The sequence below is a fragment of the Watersipora subatra genome, chromosome 2, assembly GCF_963576615.1.
Source record: "Watersipora subatra chromosome 2, tzWatSuba1.1, whole genome shotgun sequence".
Classification (NCBI taxonomy): Eukaryota; Metazoa; Bryozoa; class Gymnolaemata; order Cheilostomatida; family Watersiporidae; genus Watersipora; species Watersipora subatra.
The window spans coordinates 22,371,338-22,383,971 of NC_088709.1; the positions used below are offsets into that span (position 1 = coordinate 22,371,338).

The following is a 12,634-nucleotide window of genomic DNA, read 5'->3' on the forward strand; positions in this document are numbered from 1 at the left end:
AGTCTTTGATATTAAATAACTCTGACTTTATTACTTAAAGTGGCAAACCTAACAGTTGCACAGCAAAACATGCAGAACACTTGTTTTCGAAAAAAAATCAGAAAATTTGCACAATGCCCATTAACATGGGCATACTTTCAGTAAAATCAAAAATTATGAGCTGCTAAGAACATGAATTTGTTTGTACACACACAGACCTGCCAACCCAAGACTAGGGCAATGCGTGAGATTTGGTTTTGGGGCAATTGATGTATCAATGATAGTATATATAAAGCTGTGGAAATTGGGGCAAAAATCTCACGCATTTCCACTTTTTCTTTGGGGCGATTGCGTGAGTCTCACGCCCAATGCGTGAGAGTTGGCAGGTATGTTAACACACATCAAACCTGCAAATACTAAATAATTGCAACAACAGCAACACAAAATCAATATGTAAGCAGCAAAAAAACAAAGATTTATTTGCTGAAACAAATTTAAACTTGCACCAAAAAAATTGCAAAATATACAGTGTTTGACTAAAATTACTTATTTATTACACACAATACAAAGTTATAAATATTATTTATACATTTACAGTTAGTGATGAACATGAAAATCACGAAACTCTAATTTCGAATTTTTCCTTGCAAGTATTATCCTTCAAAGCATAGCAAATCTACGTCCCAATATAACACGAATAAACTGTCACAAACATGTTTCAATTAATAATAATATGTTCAGTAACTCTGTTCTTGACTTTTCAGACTTCAGAAGCAGCTCTAAGAATCAATATGATCCTATCGATATTGAAGGATAACTTTAGTCTGACTACGTATGACAGCCTAAAAAGGGCATTTTTATTCGAGCATAACGATTCAAATTGACAAAATTAAAAGTTAGTAAAAACTTTGAAACATTAAAAATTCTGTTTCAATTTGATTTATGCAGTCTTTCACTGTCTTACCCCTTCTGAATCTGCATATTTACTTCTGGGGTTGAAAAAAATTGATCGCAAACAATCAAATTTTAAAATTACTGCGAAGATTTTCGGTTTAGCTAGATGTCAAAATGGGTGTAGTATTTTCATTATAACTTTTGCCAGAGAAATCATTGAAGCATATTTGTACGTTTGTTCGAATAGTTAGAACATTTTATTTCTGACTAATCAAAATTATTCTTATGTAATTTAAAAATAACGATACAAGGAATAGATAAATTTCAGAGGCAAGATAACTCACTTTGGATGCCTAGCAACATTATAAATACGAGAGTTAACTCAGTCGCGTGTGAATGAGTAATTAAGCTCTCACGGGCCACATAAAATGACGTGGCGGGCCACATGTGGCCCGCGGGCCATGTGTTTGACACCTGTGGTGTAGAGGAATTTGCCGGCCTTTACTTGGCACCATCTAGACTATTTCATAAAGAAATAAAATGCGTGTGATTTCGTTCCTGTTTTTATTATAGAAGGAAGTCATATTAGCGGAGGAGCGTACGACTATCTGCTCTGCCCAACTAAGTGAGCGCGCCCTTTTATATACAATAATATCACCCGTTTCGGCTAATGGTGAGAATACCAGCTAACAAGGTGAATAAATAGGATCACTAGTGCGTTGGTATGACAACAATTTAAGTGACTATAAGTGATAGCATAACGAGTAAAACAACGATATAATAAAAAGAACGACACAGCATGCAAGATATAACATATAAAAATATCTACACAAATTACAATGTCATGACCCGGGGTCCACCACATACTCCCCTCCATTAGACACCGTGTCTAACTAATACAAAAAGGGTGGAGCAACCAGAGGGACCAACCAGCACGTCTCAAGCTGCTTAACATGGTGTTCAAGGTGGCTAATTTCTTGATCAATCAAATGTTTGTCGTCAGTAGCTGGCGTATTCTCTTTCTGGCACTGCGGGCTGCCTTTTGGAACTGTTTTTTTTCTTCCTGAAGTTATCGCGGCATGGCCTGCATACGGGTGAGCAGTTGGAGGCTGTCCTAATAGAGTGGTCCGGCGGTCTGGACTAGGCTCCTGGGTCATCTGGTCTGTTGCTAGGTCGTCGTAGCCTCTTGTTGTCTGATAGACCCAATCACCGTATCGTTCCGGCTTTTTTTAGTACGGGACGAACGATGATTTAGATCTTCTGTAGCAGTGACGAGGTTTTCCATGGCCTGGGGGACATCGCTAGGTATCTGGAGTCCAGGTCCATAGCTAACTCACCGGAGCTTTTTAGAGGGGAAGGGTTTATTTTCCCTCTAACTTCGCTTTGGAAAAGGTGCTGCAGGAGGTCCGTAGTTCGAACCCTCATGCAGTTTTTCTTTTTCGGCATTAGTCTGTAGAGTTGCCTTTCCCATTTCGTCGAGCTCATCAGCTTGACTCATTTGGGAAGGGAACTTCATTAATTCTTCATCAGGTTGCGGGTAGTTTCTTCGTGAGGGCCGAGCCCTTCTGGCTCCTTTCATATTTAGCCCTCTTCGAGGCTCAAGCGTTGCCGGAGCACGGCCAAAGCTCCCTGGGCAGGCATGATAAGGTTTCAACCTGGACTCGTGTTGAGTTGAGGTTAGGTCTTTCCACCACATAGGTGTGGTTGGGCCAGGCGGTTATGACTTGGTAGGGGCCCACGAACTTAGCTTGTAGCTTAGCGTTTGCCCCCCTTTGCCGCCGTCTGTTTACCAACCACATCCAATCCCCAGGTGCGAAGAGCGGTGGCTCTTCTTAGTCTGCCTTCCTAGTCTCCATCTGCGCCTCTCTGAGGGGCTCATGCGCTTCTTCCAGCCTCTGCTGCCTCCGCAGCACGTAGTTGCTGGCAGATCTCCGTGGGAGGGGGGGGGGGGGTGAAATTGTAACTGGTCAGGCAGAGGCAACGCTCTGCTGAACATCATGAAGTTGGCCGTCTCGCCTGTCACTGTGTGGGGGGTGCCCCGGTACGTTTGCATGAGCTGGGGCAGGAACTCATCTCATTCTTCCTGGCCTCGTTCCAACAACATGGCTCTCAGAGAGTCGCCCAGGCATCGATTGTTCCTTTCCACGATCCCATTTGCCTGGGGATGGTAGGGAGTAGTCCATGTCTTGCTCACCTTCCAGAGCTCCTCCATCAGTTGGCTCTCAAATTGAGCGCCTTGGTCTGTATGTATTTGCTCTGGAAGCCCCAGGTAGCAAAACACTCTTTCATCGAGGGCACTGGCCACCACTGGATCCGTGGCCTCCGGAATGGCAATGACATCCTGCCAAAGGACGTGTAAAGTGGTCCAAGAGCACTAAGATCTACTTATTTCCCCTTCGGAGTGGTGGGGAGGAGGCCTACCAGGTCAGTGTCGACCTTCTGCCAGGGTCGACCAGCGTATAACCGCTGGCGGCTTCCTGCAGAATTGTCCCTTTGTGCTTGGCGGTCTGGCACACCTCACAGCTTTGTACTAACCTGCGGACAGCGGCTGTCAGTCCGGGCCAGTACCAACTAAGCTGGAGGCAGCTTACCGTCCTCTCCACCCCAGAGTGGGTCATGGCATGTGTCTGCCAGATAACTGGCTCCCTCATATCCGGGGGGCACACGGTACACCACCGGGTTTGACCATGAGGGGTCACTCTGGTTTCCAGCACGCCATCCTGCCTGATTCTCAGGGATTACCTCCTGCGATGCAAGACCCTGAGCTCGTGGCTCCCCAACTCTAACTGTTTCGAAGACACTTCGGTGTGACTCCGAAGTGCTCGGTACATTATGGCTACGGCAGTCTTGCCCTCGCTCTGCAGCCAAGCTAACTGGTTAGTTAGCTAAACCGATGCCTTGGATCCCAGGATGGCCTTGACCAACCTCGAGTCAGTCCGTGCCCCCGTGGGGGCAGCGTGCCGGCCTGTAATGCCGGTCGTTTTGCGCGCGGTCCTGGCGACCTCTGCCCAGCTTTTACGTGGTTCCTGGTGGCGACTAGTAGTGTCTCGGGTCATCACCGGCTCAATGTCAGGGGATCCCAGGATGGCCTCGACCAGTCCCGAGTTGACCTTGGCTGTTTCAGTGGAAACAGGGGGTCGCACCCATGAACCGGCCGCCTCGCGCGCCGGCCTGGTGATCCCTGACAGAACATGGTTTCTCCCGATCACCCTAGCCTCATCCTAGTCTTCTTGATCCAACTCCAGCCGAGTTGGACCCCCATCACGGTATTCTATCTGGGCACAATGTTGACAGTCTTTGCAGGTCTGTCTGCTTAAGCCATTGGCGTTGCAATGCTTTAATCCTGTATGGTGTTCCAGCTTGTAGTTGACCTCGGCCAGCACCTCTAGCCAATGCGCCACCTGGTGGGAGGGCTCCTTCCTGCGGCAGAACCATCACAGGGAGGCATGGTCTGTGCGAAGCCAAAACTCCTGTCTTTATAAGTACGGGCGGAAGTGTTTTACCGCTTTGACCATTGCCAACAGCTCTCTGCATGTCCCGCAGTAATTTTGCTTCGAGGGGATGAGCGTTTTGCTGTAGTAAGCAATCACTCGTTCCTGGTCGCGATACTGTTGTGACAGCACAGCTCCTACGCCGCACCCGCTGGCATCCGTGTCCAGAATATAAGTATTCCTTGGATCCGGATACCCCAGCACCGGTGCTGCAGTGAGGTTGTAGGGCAGGGTCTCAAACGCTGCCTGCTACTCGCCTGTTTATCGCCAGGGCTCTTCCGTCTCCACCAGCCGGTGTAGGAGTATCACAATGGTGGAAAACCTAGGAATGTACTCCCGGTAGTACCCGACAGTACCCAAGAACCCTTGCAGTTCCTGGACTCCACGGGGAACTGGCCACTGCTCCACCACCTCCACTTTGGCTGGGTCTGTGGCAACCCCTTTGCTACTTACTATGTGACCCAAGTACCGCACTTGAGACTGTAGCAGTTCGCACTTTGTTGGTTTGAGCTTGAGTCCAGCTTGACGCAGCCGTTAGAACACTTCCTCCGGCTGCTGGAGGTGGGTCTCAAAATCAGGTGCGATAACAATCACATCATCCAGATACAATATTAACGTTTGTCAGTGGAGCCCGTGCAACACCCTCTCCATCAGTCGCTGGAAGGTGGCTGGGGCGGAAGTCAGTCCGAAAGGAAGGACACTCCATTTCCACAATCCCGAGCGAGTGATGAAGGCTGATTTTTCCCTAGCATCTTCGTCCAGCGGAACCTGCCAGTATCCGCTGACGAGATCGGGAGTACTAAAATATCGGCTTCCAGCCAAGGCATCCAGACTTTTGTCTATTCGGGCAAGGGGATAGGCGTCTTGTTCTGTTACCGCATTGAGCCTTTAGTAATCCACACAGAACCCCCATTTTCCATCCTTCTTTACTAACACAATAGACGAGCTCCACGCTCCTCTAGCCGGCTCAATCAACCCTCTGGCCAACAGGTCTTGTACCTGTCTCTCGGCCTCTGCTTCCTTTTCGGGCCCTAAGCGGTGAGGGGGTTGACGAATAGGTCGGGCCCTGTCTTTCACAGATATAGAGTGCTCCATGAGCGGCGCTTTACCCATATCGTCATCTCTAGTACTAAACACTGACCCATACTTGGTCAGTAAGGTAGCGAGCTTTCTAGCCTGCTCTGCATTCTTGCACGAGCCTGGCAGCCTGGTACAGTTCCTGGAGATGCTGGGGGATCCGTGGCTCGGCCTCGACTCGGGTGATCGATACAGCGAGGCCTCCCTTGAGGAGAGGGGTGCCGGTGATGGGAGGAGGCGCTTCCACACTAGTGTAAGTGCCTATGGTGGTTCCTGAACGGATGGTCAGGGGTTGGGGGTTCGGGTTGAGACACTTAACCAACACCTATCTATCTGCTCCGGGCTCGTTCAGGCTTGTAGCTAGAGGCGGGCCTTCAGGGTACCCTTCTAATATCCCGAGTGGCCAGAAATTTTCTGTGGTCAACCCACACCTGACTGTAACCTCTGTTCTAGCTGGCACAACCAAGTCCCTAATTACCTGGACTTTGTTCTGGAGGAGCTTCCCTGTTCGGTCAGTACAAAGCCAATAGCTTCCCATCCACCTTCACCACGGGTCGTGCGAACTCCATCGAGCATTGGTGTGCCATAAAGAAAAGCATGCCAAGAATTGCATCTTCACTCATTTGACTAAGAAGACTTCTTCGGTCTTCACTTTGCGGAGCCTTACTGGGAGCCGGGTTACACCGTAAAAGAGTAACCTGGTCCCATCAGCGAGCAGGCCATGGGTGTCACTCTCCTCCAATCGTTCTCTTATACCATGACAGAGTCGGTCGAACACCTGTTTTCCCAGCAGTTTAGTGGTGCATCCGGTATCCAACAGGAAGTGCACTGCTTGACTTGATTTTACCCGGGAAGAAGTAACTGGTAGATTGTGGGTGCCCCAGCAGGCACGCTTGCGCAGGTTCCCTGTGCTCGAAGGGGGCTGCCTGAGGCTGCTCCATTCGTGCAGGTAAAGAATGTGCCTGGGGATGTCTCGTTGGATGGCGGGGGCTGTCCTCTGCGAGACAGGGCGCCAGGGTACCTGAGAGGGAGGCATAGTGCTTACTTCGGGAGGACTCATGCCTAACTCTTCTAGGTGTAGTGTTTGGAACGAGTTCTTTGTAGCTGTAGGGGTGGGTTGAGGTAGAGTTCTGGGTTGGCCTGAATTTTTCATATGGGTCCATCCGAGTGAGGCCTTGGCAGAATCGGTGCTTCATTTTTTCCTGGTTTTTGCAGGGGCCTTGTTGCAGCTAGTAGTGGGTGCTACTGCTGCGGCCTTCTTCCGTTTCCTGACTCCTTTTTCCTCGGACTGGGGCACTTCTTTCGAAGATGTCCCGTGCCTCCACATCCTCAACAAATGGCAAGCTTACTTTCTGGAGGCTCTGTTGGCTTGTTTTACAGCTGTTTGACCTGTTCCGCCAGCTGCTTTATTGTGGATAGCAGTACATTCAAGGTGTGTTGTTCGACACTGCATATCGCACCATGTCCTGTATTGGCCTCCGAGTCTTCTACAGCCCGGAAGGCTCTGCCCAGAGTCGATTCTCTAGATTTGATCTGGAAAATTTTCCTCCAGCCCGTACTGCATCCGCGAGAGTCTCCGTGGGTGCCGCTAGTAGGTGCTGCTGTAGGGCGGGATAATTTAGGGAGTTTGAGAAGTACTCCTTTGCCATGTTACTTCTGAATGGTTCGGGCAGTTAAGCGTAGGCTATTTGGACTAGTCGTTCAATTTCAGTTGCGTGTTCCTGCAGGGAGGTTTGGGTTTCTTTTTTCTAACTGGTCAACTCTGATCTGGCTTGTCGGGGGAGATGGTCCAAATCGGGCTCGGATGGCTTCAAAGATGGCTGTGACCCCGATTGCCCTTCTGCAGGACTCTGCCTCTCCCTTCAAAGCCTCTCTGAGGTGCAGTGTGCTTGCCTCCTCGACCCACCTATTTGCAGCTGCGATTTTTATAAATCTGGTAATGAAGTATTCTGGGTCTCCGACGCCATTATACTCGGGCGTTTTGAACTGGGAGGCCATTTCTAGGTTCCGACTTAATCTGACATGTTGCCCAATGGCGTCAACTAGTCGGTCTGTGTCCCAGTCTACACTCCTTGCCCTCCTTTGAGACATGACTTGAGCTTCTCTCCGAGTGAGGGGGACCGTTATTGGCGATTGTGGCCTGACTTGGAGTGCTCAAGTCTTTTTTGGCAGTATCGAGCGCCTTACAGAGTGGGTGGTGGTTGGCATAGTGCCAGTCATCAACCCTTCTCTAGAGTGCTGGATAACTTGCTTATTCTAAAACACCAGGTTTCTCTATGAATGTGGGGGATAGCCGTACAGCTATCTTGGCCAAATTCGGAGCTCCCGGTGTTTGTCGTACTACTCCGGTTTTCCTCTGCTGAGGCTGCTTTTGCAAGCAGGTCATGAGGTCTGCCAGAGTTTGATTTTCAAATTTCTAGATGGTGCCTGCCGGGTTCGGCACAATTCCTCTGTTGCCACCAGTGTAAAAGAATTTGCCAGCCTTGGCACGATCTAGACTATTTCATAAAGAAATAAAATGCGTGTGATTTCGTTCCAGTTTTTATTATAAAAGGAAGTCACATTAGCCGAAGAGTGTACGGCTATCTGCTCTGCCCAACTAAGTGAGCGTGCTCCTTTATATATAATAATATCACCCGGTCCGGCTAATGACTAACAGTAAGAATACCGGCTAAAAAGGTAAATAAATAGGACAGCTAGCGCGTTGGTATGACAACAATTTAAGTGACGATAAGTGATAGCATAACGAGGAAAACAACAATATAATAAAAAGGACAACACATACCTTAAAATATGACAACAATATGAGTGACGATAAGGATAGTATAACGAGTAAAACAACGATATAATAAAAAGAACAGCATGCAAAATATAACATTTTAAAATATCTACACGGAATACAATGTCATGGCCCGGCGTCCACCACAATAGTGCAGTTGTTTGTAAGGCTTTAAAAATGACCCGATTAATTCCAATTCGCATCAAAAAATAAGCAAATACAATTCCCATTTTTCTGCATTATATATCTGGTAAAAATCGATTCAATTCGATTCAATAAGCAAAACAACACAATTCAATTCTCAACTCTAACTATCCTAACTTCCAATGAATTGATTCTATTCAGTTCTTTAGACAAAATCAATACTTTATCAATTTTCTACTTATCCACTACCTAACCTGGTCAGCCTTCTCTCTGATTAGAAGTTGCTTGCTCACACATGTTGTTGGGTAACTCCTATGGGAAACAAGCTTAGAAATAAAATAAACATTGATTGTTGCAGTTTTATTTTATCATATATCATAGGACAGTCTCTCAATGTGCTTGATGGTTACATTTAAAAAGTATAACATTTTGTTAAAGTTGCTGGGGTCATCCTTGATCTATGAGGATGCATGATGATGCCCCATGACTAAATGTGCGCTCTACTGGGCACTGGTTGTAGGCAGAGTACATAAAATCTCCTTAATTCCAGGCAACTTGGCACCTGTCTGTTGTGTTTGCTCAAACACTCTACAGGGACCTTTGTAAATTTATAAGTGGTGACAATCAAATTGCTTTTTACAGTTTGTCCCCAAGGTGCATTGAGCAGTACCAGAGCGTGACATTTCTCATTCACAGAAACTAGCCACCAATTTGCATCACAACCAACACTTGAGTGATATTACATTGGATTAGTCAACACACTACTACACATAGCTTGCAGTTATGGCAGCAAAAGCGGCAACCTCTAAAGCAATAATTTCTGCCAGCTGACATACAAACAACCCAAGCAGAATAATACAGATGAAATTACCTTTATGTTGCAGCTAACTAGTGACATTTAAGTAGGTCACCCTTTTCAAGCCACTATCACACACTGAAGGAGCAATAGCTTTCTTCTTCAGTTTGTTGACGAGGCCTGCTGTGTTCCTCTGGCTCCTTGACAACAACAAGTGCCACTGGCTGAGCAGAATATAGCACATATTTCTTGAGTTTTAGAAGCAAATACGACTTAGTGAAAGCCATAAACTGGAGAAAAAAGTGAAAGCATCGTAGGTAAACTACGTGCATCTTGAGATATCGTTTCAAATTATCGCCAATCCATACATTGCCACATTAGGACTGCAATTATCATTACATGCCACCGTAACCACCATCAAGATAATAATGCTAGCTTGTAACAAAATCGCGCTCTTTTGAGCTCATTTTTCTTGGCGTTCATCCTATTAAACATCCTGAACGAGCTACAAGCAATGGTATATACATGTAGCTTATCTAACTTTCAGAAAAGACGGAGATTATTTTGAAGGCTGAATTTAGAGAATCATGGGTTTTAAGTCACCTATCTCTATAATTCTAGATCAGACTAAACATCCCCAATTTCCATCCTTGATAAGCTAGGCTACGTCACATATTTATGGGCGGGGCTTGTTGTGTTGATTCCGACACCGATATTGAATTACTGTAAGAAAGCCTTCAAAAACAAAAAGGACTTTGAAAGTTAGTGGACCAATCTTTATTTTGAGTTCAAAATCGGAATCGGCGTGTCTGATTTATCTATGAACGAATAAGGAAAGCTGTTCACGGCAGTTATGGTTTAACATGCTATTTTGTTACTAGTTTTAATATGGACAGCACTTATATAAAATTTTGACTATTTTACCCGAGGATGTTTGCATTATATAGTTATGGTTTCTATACCTCTACATACAATCTTCTTTACCATACGAGGCTAATCCCGGAATAGATGAAAATTGTATCCTGAGGGTGCGCTGTATACCCATACAATATATTAATCTCAATGTTTGTCTGTCATTCGTCCGTCTAGTTACAGCAATAAAGTTTTGGCAACAACAAACCAATTTAGTGGATTCAAACTTGTGACATTCAAATCGCAAGTCTACTAACAAGCACATGACCACAAGGCTAAGTTGTTCTCATTACACTAGTCCCTCTTACCCATAAATATATAAACTTAGATTGGCCAATAGGGAAAAAGCCTGTCAGACTTAAATAGCATGCGTAATGTCATTGTATTGTACCTCATGCTTGACTGCACTGATGTTAACAATGGAGCTAATGAGGACAAGGTGACAAAATCACATTTTTTTTCACATAAAAACCTTCTTGTATACATATTCCAGTAAACTAAAACAATTCTGTGATAATATCTGATAACCACCATAGAGTAAAAGTATAGAAGCTATGAAATGTTGCACACAAATCATGAGCCATCAGAGCTTTATTTGCCACCCTCTCCTATCCCCATTCTCTCCTTTCTCCTTCTCCAAAGAAGAAGTGAGAAGGGAAAAAGAGAGAAGGGGGAAATAAGAGGAGGAAGGGGGGGGGGGGGCAAATAGCCCAACCACTCGAAGAGCCAGACCCTGGCCAGGTAAAAGACTAATATCATGTTGAACTAAACATGACTAAATATGATGAGCCTGTGAAGTTTTGATCTGATCAGGGAAATGGAATCAATGGCTTTCTTAGCTAGAACTGGAACGCGACCAAGGAGTGCAGGATCAGACTAGATTCAGGGTCAGCAATGAGGGCCAAGATCGGGTCAGCACGCACGATCTTTTTATTCATTTAAGGTTAAGGCATAGTTCTATTACAGCCTAATGTTGTGACATCAATAAACTAAGATAAAAGAAACCATTATCACACCAATCATTATATTTTGTGGCTTGGTTTGTAAATGCAATTTACAATTTATGGCTAGACATTGGTGGATCAATGCTATTCAATTGGTGATAGATTAATGGCATGATTTGGCTAGTGTTTTTATTACAGATTTTATTTTCAACTGCTATTATAATCAACAAGAGATTAGTTAAGAAATACTTTACAAATATAGAAGTAGATAACCCAGCATAGTGGAAAGCAAAAATCCATCACTTCCCTAAAACTTCTGGTATTAGTGAAAGAAACTAAAAATAAAATATATTTGCTGGATTGAAGGGTCTTAGATGCGCTTTTAAGTTTCCTCAGGATGCCTTCGTTATAAATGCCTAAATAGTATTGAGGTGGACCCTTCTTTGTAGCTTAAAGGTTGACTTGCAACAAAATTCACTTTACAGTTATTTGGTATCAAAAGATTCACCATGTTTTACTATGTTGTGTTGTAGGTGCCAAATACGTGGAAATGTGATTGCAAGCTCTTAAAAGCTCAAAAACGAAAAGCCGCCGTAGATTGGAATCTGTTTATTTCTCTGACGTAGTCATTACAGTTTGGCTATCGTCTTGTCACGTGATGTTCTCACGTGAATTGAAAAGCCAATAAAAAGCTCAATATAAAACTTATCGTAGCACTAGTTTATGACAAACACTTCGGGTTTTACCGAATACCCCGTATTAAATATAGATGCTCGCTACTTTACAGTTTTGTTTCGGCATTATTCAATCGTCAATTCATAATCTGATCACGAGGCCCAATACTTCGAAAACAATTTTTGCAGCGCTTTTTGATTATCACAGGTGACCAACAGGCTCGTCATGATTATCAGACAATGATATGTACTCCTTCGAGCTAAGGTTAAAAAGTTTAACGGTTTTTTACGGTAAGTTATAAGATATCAGTGCTAAAAGTGACAGCATTACAATGACGATAAAACAGAAGCGTAAGAACAATAGACATGGTTTTATTGAATGCGTGAAGTATATTTGTGAAAATATTTCGACGAATGAGGTTGCATGAAAGTGTAAACAGAAACCATCCTGTAACAACTACGTCCCATTTGAGCTGTTTTGGAAAGCGAATCCAAAATACGGCGGTCTCGTGTGGCTGCGATTAATTGTTAGTTTTTTTTAGCTTTTAAGGGCTTGTAATCACATTCCCATATATTTCACACCTACAACACAACGGAGTAAGACATGGTGAATCTTATGATACCAAATAACTGTAATGTGAATTTTGTTGCAAGTCAACCTTTAACTTGCTTTTGCATATTGAACAAATAACTTGGTATTTTCCATTCGTGACTGGCTTCTTCATGAGCTCCCAGGCCACCGACAAGTTGATTATTTCTTGCCGAAAAACCTTGTGAAACCTATAGTCAAAACTATTGTCGCAGACGTAAAAATATAGTCTTGACTCACCTTGTTTTATTTCGCCTGGTCCCTCCGCGCTAGGACTATATGCGACTCCATTTCAATCGCACTTAAAAAGCGATATACAACCGCTGTTGTTTAGCCATAAACTTACCCGTGTCTT

General features: G+C 44.8%; 1 protein-coding gene across 1 annotated transcript; it reads right to left on the reverse strand.

Annotated features, from left to right (window-relative positions):
- Positions 1 to 2,947: 2,947 nt before the first annotated feature.
- Positions 2,948 to 5,477, reverse strand: LOC137388063 (uncharacterized). The gene is made up of 7 exons (XM_068074578.1): positions 5,364 to 5,477; positions 4,711 to 4,844; positions 4,139 to 4,573; positions 3,799 to 4,044; positions 3,465 to 3,709; positions 3,295 to 3,350; positions 2,948 to 3,214 (listed from the first exon to the last, which is right to left on the reverse strand). Exons 1-7 carry the CDS (start codon positions 5,475 to 5,477, stop codon positions 2,948 to 2,950), a joined length of 1,497 nt encoding a protein of 498 aa, XP_067930679.1.
- Between the last annotated feature and the right edge of the window lie 7,157 nt (positions 5,478 to 12,634).

Bases quoted from the DNA above. Each gene is read 5' to 3' on its own strand.
- LOC137388063 (XM_068074578.1), bottom strand. From the start codon at position 5,477: ATGGGTAAAGCGCCGCTCATGGAGCACTCTATATCTGTGAAAGACAGG. The intron at 4,574-4,710 runs GTACTACCGGGA...ACCTCACTGCAG, and splicing joins GGGTTCTTGGGTACTGTCGG to CACCGGTGCTGGGGTATCCG. The intron at 3,351-3,464 runs GTAAGCTGCCTC...ACAATTCTGCAG, and splicing joins ACTCTGGGGTGGAGAGGACG to GAAGCCGCCAGCGGTTATAC.